Source organism: Mus caroli, unplaced genomic scaffold (assembly GCF_978045245.1).
Source record: "Mus caroli unplaced genomic scaffold, Mus_caroli_1 scaffold_7, whole genome shotgun sequence".
Classification (NCBI taxonomy): Eukaryota; Metazoa; Chordata; class Mammalia; order Rodentia; family Muridae; genus Mus; species Mus caroli.
In genome coordinates this window covers 120101102-120119848 of record NW_028227262.1, presented here as the reverse complement: position 1 = coordinate 120119848, position 18747 = coordinate 120101102, and the positions used below count along the sequence as shown (strand labels likewise).

The 18747-nt window shown below is 50.2% G+C and overlaps 2 protein-coding genes across 4 annotated transcripts in view; one reads left to right on the top strand and one right to left on the bottom strand.

Moving 5' to 3' along the window:
- The first annotated feature begins 2963 nt into the window (after window positions 1-2963).
- On the top strand, window positions 2964-18471 carry Irf5 (interferon regulatory factor 5). 3 transcript variants are annotated; one of them, XM_029478372.1, is made up of 10 exons: window positions 5478-5726; window positions 7411-7628; window positions 10823-11012; window positions 11409-11467; window positions 11972-12005; window positions 12182-12439; window positions 12653-13045; window positions 13132-13250; window positions 13467-13577; window positions 18346-18471. In XM_029478372.1, exons 1-10 carry the CDS (start codon window positions 5711-5713, stop codon window positions 18469-18471), a joined length of 1524 nt encoding a protein of 507 aa, XP_029334232.1. In that variant the 5' UTR covers window positions 5478-5710. The 3 variants fall into 3 exon arrangements, with proteins under 3 accessions (XP_021019718.1, XP_029334232.1, XP_029334231.1); XM_021164059.2 differs by lacking the exons at window positions 5478-5726; window positions 18346-18471 and adding an exon at window positions 2964-3054 and having other exon boundaries at window positions 13467-14618; XM_029478371.2 differs by lacking the exon at window positions 18346-18471 and having other exon boundaries at window positions 5479-5726; window positions 13467-14618.
- The window catches only part of Tnpo3 (transportin 3), a 74107-nt gene continuing 73636 nt past the window's right edge, over window positions 18277-18747 (bottom strand). Inside the window, exon 23 of the mRNA XM_021164057.3 lies at window positions 18277-18595. The gene's annotated coding sequence lies outside the window, so the exon portion shown is untranslated. The remainder of the gene's footprint in view (window positions 18596-18747) is intronic.

Here is an 18747-nt window from a genome sequence, read left to right as displayed (position 1 = left end):
CAGTCCTGCTACCTGATAGGTGTTGAGCCTCATTGTCTCGCCCTACAGACTGGAAACTTCATCCCAGCACAGGGAGTCTGGGAGGAAGAGATTTCTTTATCCTTCTATCCTGGCAGGGGCTTTAGTGAGCATCTGACATCATCCATGTGTGACAGGGATGGGACCATCTCACTTCAGGGATGGAAAGCTGGCTCCAGCACAGGAGGCGTGTCATGTCTCACAATTCCTGGGATTTGATGCCCCATTGGACTCACAGCCTGATGTCACACTCGCAAGTTCCCAGACAAACAGGCCAGTCCAGAGAACCTGCAAAGCCCAGGCCGGAGAAAATGGGGTTGGGCAACAATGGCAGCTGGCATTTCTCAGGCCCTGTCTAAAGTGGGCTGGCCTCAGATGACTGGAGTGTGTTTAGCTTCTCCTTAAGTCACTGTCATTTACACTGGGTTTCTTTCGGTTCCCTCTAGTGGCACAGCTTCCTCTAACTCTCTCTGTGCCTTTACTCGGACCATGGCTTTGCCCAAAGCCAACAAAGGTACTTCTTATCACAAGCTCATCTGTGACAGCGTCATACCACCGGTGGGGGAGTCACTGGACCTCCTGATGCCCTCCTAGGACTATGGAGTCTTTCTGCACCCTGTTGCCCCCCCCCCGAATGAGCAGGGGGAACTGAGATTAATTTTAAGCATCAGAGTGGGGCCTCACTTCCCTTTTGCCCGTGACAGTGCACAGGAGCCTAGGGGACCCTTCGTTCTTGGAATAGCTGGAGTTCTGTTCACTGAATGAGCACTACCCTTTCCTTCCTCCAGAAACAGGTCTCTGGCTCAGGGCAGTTTTTGGCTAAGGGGCTCCTTGTCAGGGAAGACAGGATCTGAATGGAGCGGAATCTTTTTGGAGTCCCGTTTACCTTATGGCCTACTGCTGAGTTTAGGCCTCAGTTGCCCCAATGCAGACATGCGCCACTGTGACTGGAACCACCCAGAGTTTAAATTTTAAAAATATGAAAGAGAAGGACACATGGCTCAGTGATAGAGTGCCTATCATATATGAGAGGGTGATATATTCAGCAGATACAAATAATATATTTACATTTTATATTCAGCTAGAGTGAAAGGAGGGGGGAGATATATAGAGAGAAGGAAAACAAAAACAAACCCGCTGGATTCTCTCTGCTCATTGAAGTCTACTCCAGACATCCCTGGGAAGGCAGCAGAGGTTAAGGAAGAAGCCACAATTCTAATTAATTAATACCACTGTATCTGTCAGCAATCCAAGGCTTTAGATGTAGAGGGTAAACAGTATGTCTACAATGTATATATTTTACTTGATAGCTAAAGCGAACAATGGGGGGGGGGGTAAACAAGATGGCTGGCAAGCCTGACAGCCTTAGTTCAGTCCCTGGGCCAGACATATGAAGGAGAGAACTGGCTCCTACAAGTTGTCCTCTGACATACTCATCCTTATGTGTACCCACAGATGTACACACAAAATAAATGTAATAACATTTTAATTTAACAATTCATTCAGAATATTTGTGTATTAAAAATATCTCTAGGACTGAAGAGATGGCTTGGTAGTTAAGAGCACCTGCTGTTCTTGCAGCAGACCTGGATTCAGATCTCAGCACCCACACCCCCTCGCTCACAACAAGTCTTTAACTCGAGGTCCAAAGAATCCAACGCCTTCTTCTGGTCTCTGCAGGAACTGCATGTTCACGATGCACATGCATGCAGACAAAATACTCATATACATAAAAAATAAAACAAATCACTAAAAAGAATTAAGATGGTAAGCATTTACAATATATGTGCTTATATCTTTAGTTAAGCTGCCTGTGATGCTACACCAAATCTCAGCTACTCAAGGCATCTGAGCCAGGAAAATCGTTTGATTCCTGGAGTTGGAGTCAAGACATCTGATTCCAGAAGTGGGAGACCAGCACCGGCAACACAACTTTTTTCCCTTAAAAGAGTTAAAACCCAACAAACAAACAAACACAATAATCCTTTAGAATTATGACAGGGCAGAGAAGGCAGGCACTTAGTAGCAGAGCGCTTGCCTAGAATGTGCAAGGTCCTGGGATCCATTATCAGTAAAATATAAATATAAAAATAAAAATTACTATAGATCATGAACCATGCAAGACAGGGTTGGTCCCCAACTAAGCTGAATTTCAGTGGAAATTAGACGTTAAAATCATATGGAAAAATCAAACGGAAAGACTCTAGAAGTCATCTCCACCCCTCCTCCAAACCAATCAACAAATTACACCAAAACACAACAAACCAAAAGCTGACTCAAGGAAGGGGTAGACCTTCCTGGAAAAAACACTTAGACTATCAAATAATATGATGCTGACCCAAAAGTTGAAGAGTGAGAATCAGCGAATAATGTTCCTACATGAACAGGATGTGTGGAAGTTGAGGCCAGCATCGTCTGGGACAGGAAGGCCCGTTTATGGAACCGGGAGGTGGGGGTGGGAACCCGCTCAAAGGGCAAACCCAAACCATGGTGAAGGTAAGGGCGAAAGAAGAGGTGGGCTTGTCAGTCACATGGTGAGTTGGAGCGGTCCGGAGGGCCATTGTTAAGGCTGAGGAGACAGAGTGGCCCAAGGTATGTTGAAAGGGAGCTCTCAGTGGTCTCCCAATACCCTGGAGTGTGGCTCCATTGACGCCCGTGCGCAGCGGATCTCCAGCTCCAGGCGGGCGCAGACTAGGTGAGGACAGGCTACAGGGTGTCTGGGGACTGGGTGATGGGTGACTCTGTCTCCCCGGATTCCCAAAGGAGCCCGGCGAGGGGCGCCGAGCTGTCTGCGGTCTCGCGGAGGCCCCGGGCTTCCCCGCGGTGGGCGGTGGATGGGTAGGGGCCCGGGGCGCGGGGTTGGGGCGCGGGGTGGTGGCGAGGGGCGGGGCGGGGCGCTGCCCCGGGCGGGGGCGGCGCGATGCGGAAGTGCGGGGCGGGCTGGGCGACCCGCGGGCCGCGCAGCTCGGCGAGAGCTCAGCTCGGCCGCAGCGCCAGGCCGGGGCTCCAGGCTCCCCGCCGGCTCACAGTAGACAGGTAGGTCCCGGGGCTGTGGGCTGTGTTGGGCTCCGCGCCCCGAAGGTGGTGGGAACAATCCCGGGCTTCTGCCAAGCCACGGCTCCGACACACGGCGACCTGCGCGCCCCGGGCACCTGCCACCTGCGGACGGGGCCAGCGGGGTCGGGATCCCGCCCCTCCGCGGTGGGCGATGATCGCAGGCGGCGCCGGGCCAGCGCGAACGGCTCCAAGGCGCTCCGCACCGGGCCAGCTCAGAGTGCAGGGCTCCGGCCGCCAACGTTCGCATGCTCGGGGAAAGTCCCAAGGGCCCAGTGGACATCCCCACTGCGCCTCGCCAGGGTCAAGGATGCCAAGCGCACTGTCATAGTCTGGCGGGGACCACGGAGGAGCGAGTTTCCGACCCCGACCCTGTTGGCGCACAGCCCGTCTCTCCTCCCTGGCCACACCTCACTGTTTCGACTAAAGAAGTTGAGGTGTCAAGCAGCGATCCCTCCCAAGGATCTTAAAGCCAAGGACAGGAATCTGTGGGAATAGAGTTTGAGGGGAGACGTTGTCAAATAGAGGCTCCGCTCCTTGACTCGTAGCTCAAAAGGGGACGCCGATTTATTCTTAGCAGTTGAGAAGAATCAGGGCGGGGGGCTGATTAATGCTTGGTCTAGTTTTTTGACGGCCTGCCCCTAAACTTAAGAAGTAACAACTGAGAATCTGAACGTGAAGGGAAAGTGTAGTTTGACCGAAACGCAGGCGGAGAGATGTCCCGGGCCAGCATTCGCCCTCGGTGCAGATGTCTCCCAGACTCCAGGTGTCTCTCGAACCTCCAGAGGACCCAGAGCGGGTACCTAGTAGCAGGGGTGGAAGTGGGGGCTTTCTTGGCCTCCTCCTGGCATAGCAAGGCGGACATGTCCCGGGCCAGAGGAGCGGACCAGGAAGGGACACTAAGCCAGTAACCCCGCGATGACTCCAGGGGCTGACCCAGGTCCCCCCCCCCCCCCTTCCCTCCGCGTTATGCCCCGGGTGGAGTCTGCAGGGGTGATCAGGAGGGAACGACCTAGCCTGAACTCCAAAGTGGGGATAAGTGATGAGGACCAGAAAGGATGTGGGCCGGGCTGAAGGAGGCTGGAGAGGCTAAAGGCCTCGCATGAGGACCTGTGTGATACAGTACAGGTTCCTACTCCCTAAGCTCCTGGCTAAAGTCTAGGAAAGAGATAGGTAGGAGACCACTCCTATTAACTAAAAGTCCTTCGGGGTTTTCCCTTGAACTCTGGCCTTCCCCCAGCCTGCCCCTGGGAGGAAGCCGGGAGAGGGTTCTTCCTGCCGCACCTGCTGCCCCAGAATCTCAGCCAGTGTGCACTCTGAAGGGGCAGGGCCCCGGGTGTGTCGCTCACCTGAAGAGGGCGGGATTTATGCTCATGCCTACTGCAGGTAACCCCTGGATGTTGCCTTGAACTGGGTGTGGGGTTTAGAACGGGACAATTCGAGAGACCGGAGGGGTTCGAAGCTCTGCCTCTCTTCCTTCCGTTATGGCAGCTTCTCCCCACCAGCTCCGGAGTTCTCAGTGATCTGACTGCCCAGGCAGTCTCTCCTGGGACTTCATGACCCTGGGGTGAGCTGTGGGGACTCTCCATCGATATAAAATCGCAGTCGGGATTCAAGGGCTGCTTCCGTGCCCCATCACATGTGGGATACTTCCTGAGGTCTGACATGGAAGATGGTGGGGGCTCTGTTCGTTTCTTCTTTTCAGGGCTCATAGCCAGACATCTGAGTCTGGGTGTTAGCACTGCTCTTATTCCAGACCTCCAGACCCAGGAGAGGGCAGCCATGTTTAGACGCTGCAATTGCGAACTGGCAGGCAGGATCTGACTCAGATCTAAGCCTTTTTTGTTGGGCAGGAGGGAGCTTTTGTGGGGTAGATGCTGAACTTGGTCCTGCTCAGGGCGAGGCTCCTGTGCATCTAGCTGCAGGTGGTGCCTTCTGCCCCTAGATGAACACACCCTCTCATGGCCCTGGCTTGCTGTGGGGATCCTTTCTCTATGTCACTACTCCATTAGAAGGGACTGCTACTTCCTAACACTGAGGTCAGAGCAACAATTTCAAAACCTTTCTCTGATTTGATTTATCATCATCAGGCTGAGACAGAAAGAAAGCTGCAGTGTTCCTTGGCTCCTTCCTCTCTCTCTCTCTCTCTCTCTCTCTCTCTCTCTCTCTCTCTCTCTCTCTCTGTGTGTGTGTGTGTGTGTGTGTGTGTGTGTGTGTACATCACCCTCCATTCTAAGATCAGAGCTGCTTAGGAGCTATAAAGACAGGTGTTGACAGTAGGCTTGGGAGACAGAAAGGATGATGTAGAGGATGGGGTGGGGGTGGGTCAGCCGAGTGAGTCAGATTTCTGAGTTGTCCCATCGGGCTACTTTCATTTCCCTTAGGTCGGGGTGGAGGCTGGTGTAGAAAGAGGAACTAAGCCACCTCTTCTTAAGCTTGGGGGCAGGGCTGGGAGCCTTTCCACTCTCTCTGTCCAAAGCTGGCATTGCTATTCCTGGGTCTCTGGCAGCTGAGGTATGCACTGCTCTGAAGTGCTCTGAAGTCTGTAGAGGGTCGCTCCGCTAGCCTGGATGTGGCATGTAGTAGCCACAACCCAGAAGATACTAGGTCGGGGAATTGCAGGGGAAACTGGGGCTCCATGCTGCAAAACCCAAGTAAGTCTGCTGAGTTTTGTTTTGTTCCTTAACTGGCTGAATGAGAGAGTGTCTTCCCAGGAGCTGCTGGCACAGCAGCCTCCCTCTTCTCTGTTTCTGAACCCCACCCCACCCCCACCCCAAGTTCAAGAGTTCAAGATCAAGAATATGGGCAAGGGCAGGAAAGAGCTTTCCAGGAGGGAAGATGGGTGAGAGGGAGGGAGCTGTAAGTTACAGGTTCTGTCAGGAGGAGAGGGAGCAGGTAGAGGGAAGAACACCAGGGTTTCGTGGGTCCTGTGGACATAACTCTAGTGAGGTAGAGACTGTGGCCTGCCAAAGTGCTTACCTCCAATGGGAAGCTGTTGTGGCAATATTTAATCTCAATGGGGCGGGGGTGGTCTACCTTGCCTTTGATCATTCAGTTCCCAGATAAAAGGCACTCAGCTTTTATATTTATAACGATCCTTTAGTGTACCAGAGCCAGGCACATATCACTCTTCATGCTCTAATGTCTTCTTCCCCATCAAGAACCCCTCCACGTTCCAACTTAGCTGCTCTTCACTCCAATTGGCCAGCCCTCTTGGCCATGCTTTCATGAGGCGTTTTCTCCTCCCTCTACCTTGTTGTCTCCCCTCAGACCGAGGAACTCTTCCTATCTCTCTTCTGCCCAGCTTCAGGCTGTTGGCATCTTTATTAGCCAGTCAGGGATAATCTGGGGGGGGGGCAAGGATACATAGAATCACTTGTGTCTGCATGAGATTCTCTTCCTCCCTGGGTGCCCCCAGGGAGTGTGCCACCAGGGAGTGTGCCACCAGGGAGTGTGCCACCAGGCCAGTGTGAAGCATTACAATACATGGCAACAGGAAGCTGTTAGACCTGGTCTGCACTTCCTGCCACCATGTGTGTGGCACTAGTCTGTAAACAGGAGCACCGAATGGATGTGAAGGAAGTAGCAGGAGCCAGACTCAAGTCTACTGATGGCTTCTGGGTGGCACCATCTAAGCCAGGTACCCGGTGTCACTGGAGTGGATGAGTGGGATTTTTATAAAGAGTTCGGGGGTGGGGGGGGGAAGAAAGCTTCATTCCTGAAAGAACTGAGGAGAAAAGCCAGAGCTACAGGTGATCTTAACCAAAAGGCCCAAAACTCCGAGTCCTGTGGACGAACCTGTCCCTAACCCCTCTCCCACGGTCTGTTCCTGTCTAAGGCCAGCTTGTGTTAGAAGCCTGTGACAGGCATTTAGTTTAGAGGATTTGTTAGGAGGGACGGGGAAGGGCAGTTTCAGGGGAAAGAAGTTGAGTAAGATGCAGAGAGAAAAGCCTGGCAAGGCAGGACAGATACGGCATGGTGGAATAGCCAACCCTAGAGAAGTACCCATGGATCTCGCTGGCCCACCTCTATGCAAGGGAGCCAGCTTTGCCTGTGCTATGACTTCACAGAGATGGGTGGCTTGACCTGGGGAATAAGGCACCTGGGATAATTCTCTAGTGAAGCAGCAGCTGGGTACTGACTGCACTCAAGAATGGGTGGGTGGCCCACAGCACCCACTAGCACAGTTCCCTAACAGAACTCACAGGCTGCGTGAGCTGTGACAGGAAGCTGAGGGACGCCTAGATGGACTGGGGTGCTCATCCGCTCGACCTGTCCACTGGGGCAGGGAACATCTTGCTATCAGTTTGCAGAGCTCCGCTTTGCTTTCTCCTACAGAGCCCTTTGCCATGAACCCCCACCCCAGGGAGTCAGCCCCAGGGATTCCTCCACCACCCCGCCGTGTGAGGCTGAAGCCCTGGTTGGTGGCCCAGGTGAACAGCTGCCAGTACCCAGGGCTCCAGTGGGTCAACGGGGAAAAGAAACTCTTCTATATCCCCTGGCGCCATGCCACGAGGCATGGTCCCAGCCAGGATGGGGACAACACCATCTTCAAGGTAAGCCTTGGATAAGGTGCTGCCTTCTTCTGGGGCAGCCCCTCCCTAGGAAAGAGCCCTCCCGAGTAGAGAGAGGCACAGTCATCCCCTGCCAGCCACAGTGCTCAGGAGATCCCACACCTAGACTCAGGGATACAGGACCATCTTTTCTAACCTGTAGCCTAGAGCAAGGTGGGGATGGAAGGTCTCTGGGAGACCAGCCTGTAACTCTGTGTAGCACTCCATGCTCTTGATTTATGTTACACTGGACGACACGTTACGCATACTATATCACATGCACTAAATGAAGTTACTAGCTCATCTTTTGGGTTTGGTCTGGGTTTTGAGTCAGGGTCTCACTATATAACGCCCAGCTAACCAGACTCGCTTGGGTAGTCAAGGCTGGCTTGACTTGTCATCCTCCTGCCTCAGCCTCCCAAGTGCTGGGGGTATAGACATGTACCACCATGCCCAACAAGCCCTAGTTCTGGACAGGCCCTACCAAAATAGTTTTACAAAAGAATATATAGTATATAATATATAATATATAATTGGAATCTAGTCACATTTAAAAATGTTTAAATATACTTTGATGTAGGGTCTCCCTCTATATTCTTGGTTGGCCTGGAACTCACTATGGAGATGAGAATGGCCTTAAACTTATGGAAGCCCCCTTCCTGTCCCTCCAGCGTGTGCTGGGATTGCAAGCCTATGCCACCATGCCTAGCTAACTTTTCAAAGATGTCTTTGTGCTAGGGATCAAGGCTATCCTTGCTCATGCTAAGACACATACAGTCACTAAGGGACAGCCCCACCCCCATACTTTATTTATTTATTATTTTATATTTCTTAAAACATTCTCAGCTGGGTGTGGTGGCGCACGCCTTTAATCCCAGCACTCGGGAGGCAGAGGCAGGCAGATTGCTGAGTTTGAGGCCAGTCTCGTCTACAAAGTGAGTTCCAGGACAGCCAGGGCTATACAGAGAAACCCTGACTCGAAAAACAAACAAACAAGCCGGGCGTAGTGGCGCACGCCTTTAATCCTAGCACTTGGGAGGCAGAGGCAGGAGGATTTCTGAGTTCGAGGCCAGCCTGGTCTACAAAGTGAGTTCCAGGACAGCCAGGGCTATACAGAGAAACCCTGTCTCGAAAAACCAAAAAAAAAAAAAAAAAAAAAAGAAAGAAAGAAAGAAAGAAAGAAAAACAAACAAACAAACAAACAAACAAACAAAAATTCTCACACAGCCCAGGATGGCCTTAAACTTGTTATGTAGCTGCTTCTGGCCTTGAACCTCTGTTACTCTGTCTCCATCTCTGAAGTGCTTGGATAGATTACAGATAGTCACCAAGACACTCAACCCACACATATGTTTTAATTTTTCCTTACTTTTTTTTACTTACTTATTTATGGGGAGTGTGCAGGCCCCAGAGTATGTGCATGGGGGTCAGAGGTCAGTCTGGAAGAGTTGAGTCTCTCCTTCCACAGTGTGAATCCCAAGAATCAAACTCAAGTTGTCAGGCATGCTGGCAAGTGCCTTTCTGTGGAGAGCCATTTTGCTGGCCCACACATATTGTAACCTGCATTTTTTCACCCAATATCAGGATTAGTTTTCCTTTTCAAGAAACATCTGCTTCACTTTTTGTGACCATTGAAGAACCCTCTGCAGGATCCGGTATAACTCAGTCACCCGTCCCAGGTCCTGTACACTTCAGACTGTTTTAGATTGTGCTTCCAAACAGGATTTCTCCTAAATTCTACCTTTTGTTTTAATGGTCAGATAAGGTCTAGTGTTCAGAGTTTAATAAAATTGTTAGACCAAAGAGATGCTGATTTAAAAAACTTTGGAATCTTATTATTTTAGCTTTTGAACTTAATCCTTACCACAATGTATGTGGATATTTCTATATTCTATAAAGTTCTATCAAGATTAGTTGATATGGGCTGGAGAGATGGCTCAGCAGTTAAGAGCATTGACTGTTCTTCCAGAGGTCCTGAGCTCAATTTCTGGTAACCACATGGTGGCTCACAACCACCTGTAATGAGATCTGATGCCCTCTTCTGGTGTGTGTCTGAAGACAGCTACAGTGTACTCATATAAATAAAAAATAAATAAATCTTTAAAAGAGCGGGACGTGGTGGCGCACGCCTTTAATCCCAGCACTCAGGAGGCAGAGGCAGGCGGATTTCTGAGTTCGAGGCCAGCCTGGTCTACAAAGTGAGTGCCAGGACAGCCAGGGCTACACAGAGAAACCCTGTCTCGAAAAACCAAAAAAAAAAAAAAAAAAAAAAAGAAATCTTTAAAAGAAAGATTAAGTTACTAGTTTAAAGAGAAGAAACACTTATAATCCTGACATCACCAAATTACCATGCAAAAATAACAAGATCAATTAGGGGTGAGGGTCAGAGGTTAGGAGGCTGTGCTTAGCAAGCCTGAGGCTCTGTTCCATCCTTAACACAACAGCAACAACAACAACAATAATAACAATAATGTTGATGATAGCTGGACTGGAGGCTTGGGCCCTATAATCCCAGCACTTGGGAGATGGAGACAAGTGGATTGATCAAGAGTTCAAGGCCATCCTTGCCCATTTAGCAAGTTTGCAACCAGCCTGGGTTACATTAGGCACGGTCTCAAAAGAGAAAAGGAATAAGGAGGAGAGGGAGAGGGAGAGGGTCCGGGTGGGGGTGGGGGTGGGGGTGAGGAGGAGGAGGAGGAGGAGGGGGAGGAAGAGGAGGAAGAGGAGGAGGAGAAAACAACAACAAAGCAGCAAGAATAATACTGATCACTGACGCATACGTGCATGTGGGTACAGTTCCGAGTACCTTAAAGATGTTGGCTCCTTGAGTCTTCTCTGGTACGGTCAAGGAGGATCCAAAACAGAGGCAGCTTGATTTGGTCTGCCTGGCCTCAAACACAGCCTGGCTCCAAGTCACAAGCTCTCCTCTCTACGTTTTTTTTTTTTTTTTTTTTCTCGTGTTCCTTTGAGATTGTACCTGTTTGCCCTCCTAGCAGCAGTGAGTAGAATTCATTGAGTTTGTCTGAACTGTGAGGGTTGGACAAGATCTGGTCTTATCCACCTAATGAGCCTGTCTGGCAAGGCTTAGCCTGGTGGCCAAAATTCTTAGCATTGACTCCTATAGGACAAGAGAGTTGCTAGGGCCTCGGTGACAGTTAAGGTCCCCTGTAATGTGCAGTCCTCTTTTCCTTCCATAGGCCTGGGCTAAAGAGACAGGGAAGTACACTGAGGGGGTGGATGAGGCTGACCCAGCCAAGTGGAAGGCCAACCTGCGCTGTGCCCTTAACAAAAGCCGTGACTTCCAGCTGTTCTATGATGGCCCTCGAGACATGCCACCTCAGCCCTACAAGATCTACGAGGTCTGCTCCAATGGCCCTGCTCCCACAGGTATAATGCCTGGCCCTGTGTGACCACCTGGAAAGCTATGAACTCTGGGTACAGGAAAGTCCAAAGACCTTCCAGCCATGGGCTCCAGGGTGGGCTTCAGGGGCTGTGCTAGGTCATGATCGCAAGGCTCCTGTGAGTATCCGGGAGTGGGGCAAGGGCTCCAGGCGCTTCTTTCTTACCACTGCCCTTGCTCTGGGCTCTTGGCTTCAGGGGAGGCCTTTGCCTGCTGCTTCTTGATGCCAGCTCTTTGACCCACGCATATGTGGGCAGCTTCATGGGTGATGTGGAGCCCCAGGAGTTTGGATAACCTCTGGCTGCCCAGATGGAGCTACAGCCTGCCCTGGCTCCCGTTTTATCACTGACTTCCTACCTTGCTCTCTCTCCCTCGACACGCAGAGAGCCAACCCACTGATGATTACGGTCTGGGAGAAGAGGAGGAGGAGGAAGAGGAAGAGGTGTGTGGGGATGAGTGGCGGGAAGGGGCTGCATTCCCCAAGCGCCTGTATTCAGTCAGCTCTGATGAGGCTGACCTCGGTGGGCTTTGCTGCCCTACCCTCTCTTCAGGATTGAACACCCACTTCCTCTTGTGGCCCATTGTCCTCCACATCTCTTCTTTGGTCACATTTCATCCTTTGATGGCTCTGAAAGGAACGGAGTGGCCATCTTGTCCCTCCTAGGGCTTTATTGATGCATACTGTGTCACATGTCTGCCTGACTGCCACAACAGTTGGGCTTGGTGGGTACTACTGCCTGCAGAATGCACATTTGGAAATGGGGACATCCACAGCTTTCATGACCTGTTGAGGATGGCAGATCTGGGACCAGCAGTGGAGGCTGGCCTTCACTGAGCTGAGGCTAAGGGATTGCCTTTTATTTGTTGAGCACTGTTTCCTCAGGATCAGACCAATTTAATAACCTGTCCTCCCTTCTGTCCTCCTCTGCCCGTGTTTTCCCTTCAGCTCCAGAGAATGCTACCAGGCCTGAGCATCACAGGTGGGGCTGGGTGGTGGTGTGGTTGGGGGGTGGGTTGTAACATAAGAAGTGATGGGTATTCTAGGTACTTGAGAGGGCACTGAGAGAGAGGCTGTGGGAGGCAAGTCTCGGAGTCAGGCCTGGGATATAGTTCTTAGAGGTGGCTTTAGCAGCTGTATCCACCCCATTCTCTGCAGACCCTGCGCTACCTGGGCCTCCCATCGCACCCTATTCCTTACCCAAAGAAGACACCAAGTGGCCACCTGCTCTCCAGCCACCTGTAGGGCTGGGTCCCCCTGTCCCAGACCCAAATCTAATGGCCCCTCCCTCTGGAAATCCTGCTGGCTTCAGGCAGCTTCTCCCTGAGGTCCTGGAGCCTGGACCTCTGGCTTCCAGCCAGCCCCCTACAGAACCACTCTTGCCTGACCTGCTGATCAGCCCCCACATGTTGCCTTGTAAGGACCTTGACAAGCCAGGCGGGTTGTCAGGGCAGAGTCGTGGGGATGGGGCAGGGTTGCACGGGAGGAGGATGGTGAAGAAAATAAGCTTTTAGGCCAGTCTTCCTGGTCAAGGCTGAACTGGGGAGGCTGGGGAAGTTGGGCCTACCACCTGGCTGCTGAGTAGCTGTGAGGCTCACAGCCAGGGCAACCTGACTCTCTGCTCCACAGTGACAGACCTAGAGATCAAGTTCCAGTACCGGGGACGCGCACCCCGGACCCTCACCATCAGCAACCCACAAGGCTGCAGGCTCTTCTACAGCCAGCTAGAGGCTACCCAGGAGCAAGTGGAACTCTTTGGCCCTGTGACCCTGGAGCAAGTGCGCTTCCCTAGCCCGGAGGACATCCCCAGTGACAAGCAGCGTTTCTATACGAACCAGCTGCTAGATGTCCTGGACCGTGGGCTTATCCTGCAGCTGCAGGGCCAGGACCTGTACGCCATCCGTCTGTGCCAGTGTAAGGTGTTCTGGAGTGGGCCCTGCGCCTTGGCCCATGGCTCCTGCCCCAACCCCATTCAGCGGGAAGTCAAGACGAAGCTCTTTAGCCTAGAGCAGTTTCTCAATGGTGAGGTCTGTTCTGTGCTGCTCCTGGCTGCCCCTCCCTCGGGATTGGGTTGTAGCCTCTAACTAAAGGCCTTCGTCTCGATGCAGAGCTCATCCTGTTCCAGAGGGGCCAGGCTAACACCCCACCTCCTTTTGAGATCTTCTTTTGCTTTGGAGAAGAATGGCCTGATGTCAAACCCCGAGAGAAGAAGCTCATTACTGTACAGGTGTGTTCCTAGCCCCCTCTGATGTAGCCTGAATGTTAGGAGACAGGGGGCTGGGCCCTTGACCCAGGGTGGACGTGGAGCCCCCCGGGCCATGAGGACTTGGTTGCTAGGGCTGGAGGAGACTGTCTACCATCTGCTTCTGGATATCTTCATGCCCAGTTGGGTTGATCCGCCCTGCCACAATTCTCCTTGTCCTGTCTCCCCTTTGCTTCCCAGGTGGTACCCGTTGCAGCCCGGTTGCTGCTGGAGATGTTCTCAGGGGAGCTTTCTTGGTCGGCAGACAGCATCCGACTGCAGATCTCAAACCCGGATCTCAAAGACCACATGGTAGAGCAGTTTAAAGAGCTTCATCACCTCTGGCAGTCCCAGCAGCGATTGCAGCCCATGGTCCAGGCCCCTCCTGTGGCAGGCCTCGATGCGAGCCAGGGGCCCTGGCCCATGCACCCAGTTGGCATGCAATAATGAGGGTACAGATAGTGGCTGACTTGGACCTCCTGGGACAGCCACGTAGACTGATATAAGCAATGTGGTGGCCCCAGCAGGCCTGGCTGGCTGCAGGGTTCTGAGTCTCCTGGAAGCAGAGTCGGGGTAACAAGAACATAGAAGAGAGGCCTGAGGTTACATTTCCCCTAAACATTTTCTATTTGAGCACCACCTTCTGGTGATTTCTCTAATATGCCTGGCTGGGAAGAAATGAAGCCAGCAGCCCCAGTGGGAGGGAAGGAACATCACTAGCCTGAGGCCTTCAAAACACGGAGTCCAATTACCCCAGGGTAGCCAACTTTTAAGGTTGCCCCAATTCTTCCAGCAAAACCTGCCAAGGAGTGTTGTGGGGCTTTCTGCAGAGAATAGGCCTGATTTAGGGGTCCCCTAGTTTGAACCTTTCCCCTCATCCTTATGACAAGGATTTCGCCAGGCACTGGGGCTTATAGCCACCCTCCTTCAGAGTCTGAGATGCTGGGACAGAAAGTAGAATTTAATATATTTTTGGATTAATAAATGTTAAAAACCAGATCTGCCCATTTATTGACTGTTTCCAGTGCCAGTGGCTTCTGTTGTACTGGCCTGTTCAGTTGCCAGTCGCCTGGCCCCAGCACAGTTCGGCAGTGGTGCCTGGCACAGGAGTTGGGGAGGCCCCGCCTTCCTGTCAGTGAGTCAGCTGGGCCTTCACACTCACCTGGCTGGCTTTGCTTTCAAGGAGGAAGCAGACGGAGACAAATGTGGAATTCTGAATGTGTGCTGTCTAAAAACTGTCCAAACCTCCCCAGAAGAGAATGAGAAATAATAGAAAAAGAAGAGAATGAAGAAATAGCCACACTTCAGGCCATCAAAACCTGGGGTTTTGAAAGTTTTAATTTTTTTTTTTTTAGACCAGACTGGCCTTAAACTTGTGGCATTAACCAAAGCTGTCTTTGAACTCCTGATCCTCTCTCCTTGCCTCGGCCTCCTAAGTGTTGGGATAATATATTAGCCTAAGTGTAGTAGAGTGCTTGCGTAACAATGCCCAAGGCCATAGGTTTGATTCCCTATAACAAACATTCAAAACAAAAAAGGTTTAGCTGGGTGTGGTGGCTCACGTCTGTAATCTCAGCACAAGGGAGGCTAAAACAGAAAGCTTAGCAGTTCAAAGCCAGCCCAGAATGGCAGCCTACAGTAAGAGATGAACATGTTTAAAAAACAAATCTTGTCTTCTTGAATGTGCTACTAATATTAGGTTATTACATGCAAATTGGTGGCTCATCATTGGAAACTGGCTCAGGAGTAATATTCTAGTCCAAATAATTGTTTTATCTTTTTGGGTTTTTTTTTTGGGGGTACGGGGACGGAGGTGGTGGTGGTGGTGGCGGCAAGGTCTGTTATGCAGCCCTGGCTCTCTGTAGACCAGGCTAGTTTTGAACTCAGGAGATATATCTGCCTCTGCTTCCTGTGATGGGGTTAAAGATATGTGCCAACATGCCTGAGACATTTATCTTTTTATGATGGAAGACTTTATACATTTGTGAGAAGAGAAAAATAATGGTATGAAAACCTCTGTCCCTGTTTTAAAGATTATCATCTGACTGCAATCTTTCTCATTGCAGCTCCTGTCCAGGCTCCCTACCGTGGTTATTTTGAAGTAAATACTAGAAATAGCATTTCATGTATATTCTCCTAAAACCATTCCCCACTCCCCCGCCCTAGGGGGATGCTCGAAGGTTGTGATCTACCACTGAGCTAAATCCCCAGCTACTAAAGAAAAAATTATTTTTCCTTTAAAGAAAAAAAAAATTGTCTTATCAAGTATCCACTTTATGAGGCTCTTAAGAGAGATGTCAATAAATATGCTTCCAAGATCCAACTTTGGATTCCTAGCCCATGTTACAAAAATAAATAAATAAAATGAAAGAAAGGAAGGAAGGAAGAAGGAAGGAAAAGAGAGAAAAGAAAGAAAGGTTGGGCACTAAGGTATATGTTGTCATTAGGAAGCAGAGCAAGGGAATTCCTGAATCTCACTGGTCCAGGCTCTATGATAACTTGTCTCAGAGAATTAAGGAGACTGCCCAGCACTGGCCTCCATGCAATGAAAAGCTAGTGCTGGTCACACTTCTCTGTTTCTTAGGTACTGGTAAAAATGCCAGGGATACTTAGGAATGTCTTACCAATAGAGCCTACTCTCAAATGTGATTTTTGTTAACCCGACAGGTAAAAACATACCACCTCATTCCTATTCTCTCTCTTGAGCGAGGGCGAGCAGCTTTTCGAATGGTTACACGGTCTATGACGACTTTAAAAAGTTAAATGGAACTGGTGAGCCAGCTACATAAAGCTCGCCATGCAAGCCCCACCCTGAGTTTGACCTCTGGAAACTGCAGATGCTTGTGTCCCCCTATCATACACACACAATAAGTAGCTTAAAAAGTAAAAACCAGGGTTGGGGATGTACACTCAGCTGTAGGATGTGTGCTTCTGTGGGAAGCCTTGAGTGGCAGCTCCAGCTGTCAGCAGTCAATAAAAACAGCTCAGATGTGGGGCACACACAGACCGAACAGACTCCCGGCACCTTGAGGGGATAAGGATGACAACTGGGTCAAAGTCACTGCTAGCTATCGAGACTCTGTCTCAAAGCAGAAGCTGTCACCTTCCAGTAAACACTTCAGTTTTGGGAAAGCTTCTAAAATAAGAACATTCTTGCATACGTCACACTATTTCTAACTACATAATATTAACTCCTTGCTTTGTTTGGATTTTGTTTTTTCAGACAGGTTTTCTCTGTGTAGCACTGGGTGTCCTAGAACTCACTCTATAAATGACAAGGCTGGCCTCCCAAGAACTGGGATTGAAGGTGTGAGCCACTACCTCCTAGCTAGGATTTCGTTATTTTTAAACACTCTCCCACTCTCTGGGACTCGGGATCCCATCCAAGATCCTATATTTGGTTGTTTTTACCTCCTGGTCTATGTGGTTTTGATAGTAAAGAAGGCCACAGAAATGTCCCTCCTTTGTGCATGTCTCTCCCTCCCGTGCAAATGTGCATAGAACAGCCACATCCTCAGCTTATGTGCACTTGCACACGTGTGTGACACACAGCTCACTCCCACTGAGGTTGGGTGGAAGGTGAGATGCAGCTGGAGGAGCTTCCAACAGGATGCAGATCAGCAGCTCCTTGTAGCGTTTGCTTTTTCTCTGTCTGACCCAGTTCCTGAAGGACACGGAGGCTTACGTATTTATGAACTAATGCCTAGGCCATCTGCTAGGCTTATTTCACAATAAGCGCGTAACTCTTTTTTTTTTTTTTTTTTTGATTTTTTGAGACAGGGTTTCTCTGTGTAGCCCTGGCTGTCCTGGCACTCACTTTGTAGACCAGGCTGGCCTCGAACTCAGAAATCCGCCTGCCTCTGCCTCCCGAGTGCTGGGATTAAAGGCGTGCGCCACCACGCCCGGCTGCGCGTAACTCTTATTAACCCAATCACACTATTCTATGTCTGCCATGGAGCTGGTTACTTCTCAGTTTCATACGTCCAACTTCCTCCACATCTCAGTGGCTAATCTCTCAGGCTGACTCTTTCCAAGTTCCTATCTCTCTGCTGGGTATCCCACCTGCCTTGCTGTGGGCTGCTTAGCCCTTTATGGATCTCTTTACACAGCGAGCAAGAGATTATTCCTACAAGATACATCTTTTTAAGCTCTCTGCTCAGACGCCTTTTAGGTTCCATGAAAGCTGATTTCATAGGTGGATCAGCCAAGTCATTGCTGAACAGTGAGTAGTGAAGGGAAATAAAAACACTGGTAAAATTTTAAAAATTGGTTTTTATTTTTTTCTTTTTTCTGTTTTTTTTTTGTTTGTTTGTTTGTTTTTTTGGTGCTGTTGATTTATTCATAAGATGGCTGGCTACACCACAGGACAGAACAGTGCCCTTGAAGGCAATTAATTTTCACACTTTTTTTTTAGCAAAATACAGGTAGCCCTGTAAATACATTCCCTCCATACTCTCACCCTCTTTTTTATCCCCTCCCACCCCATGTTTGTGGATGAATAATTCACTAAAGAGAGAGAGAGAGAGAGAGAGAGAGAGAGAGCAAGGTTTAATCTATATTTGTCCTCTCCACCCACCTGTTTTGGCTTTTCTCCCCAAGGCTGATGACGAAGGCCCGTGAACTGGGTTGGACTTAGCAACTCAATAGGATCAGGGTTGGGCTCTACATTAAAAGCAACTTTGACCCTGGCTAGTCCTGACTATAATCCCTAACCATGATATAAGCAGACCAGGCTCCCTGTCTGGACATTTCTAAAGGTGGAACAGTTGGGGGGGGGGTGCGTTTCCTCTATTTACCTGTGTGTAAAGGAAGGAGAGCAGAGGAGAGGTGACCCTACCTCTTTAATTCCAACTGTAACTATGTTACTTACTCACATTCCCGAGTTTCCCTAAGGTAATGTGTCTGTCTCACTGTCATGTCTCAGTGTGTGCACTGCATGCTGGTGTGTGTCTATCATGTGTGTGCATCATCTGCTACCAGGTGCATATTTCAGTTCTGGTGTCATCTCAGCTTTCCTTTTTTTTTTTTTTTAACATTTTCTTTCTTTTTTTAACTTTTCTTAAATTATTTTTCCTTTTAGAAAGAAGTTCACCAGGAAACTAGTTCCCCTCCCACCACGTCGGACAGGCTCCAGCCATCCTTAAAAACCGCGCTGTTTCTCCCTCACATCCCAAACAGGGACTCCTTAGGATGCCTTGGAGGGTGAGGTCTCTCCCCGTGTGGCAGGACGGTCTGGTGCTAGTGAAGGCCCCTCTGCCACAACAGAGGTTTCTGATTGTGGGACACGGTCTGGGTTGTTTTCTTCCTGTCTTCTAATAAAAAAGACATTCCTGACAAAAGAGAAGAGAGAGTCTAATGAGCTCCAGAGGAGAGTGAGCAGGGTGAGAGCCAGCGAGAAGGCAGTGCTGTGCACTCCGTTACAGAACGCTGGTCAACAAACAAGCACAACCAAACTGGCTTTTTCCAATGTGCAATTCCAAGG

Coding starts and splice junctions, on each gene's coding strand:
- Irf5 (XM_029478371.2), top strand. Junction 11,013..11,408: donor CAATGGCCCTGCTCCCACAG/GTATAATGCCTG, acceptor CTCGACACGCAG/AGAGCCAACCCACTGATGAT. Junction 12,440..12,652: donor CAGCCCCCACATGTTGCCTT/GTAAGGACCTTG, acceptor TCTGCTCCACAG/TGACAGACCTAGAGATCAAG.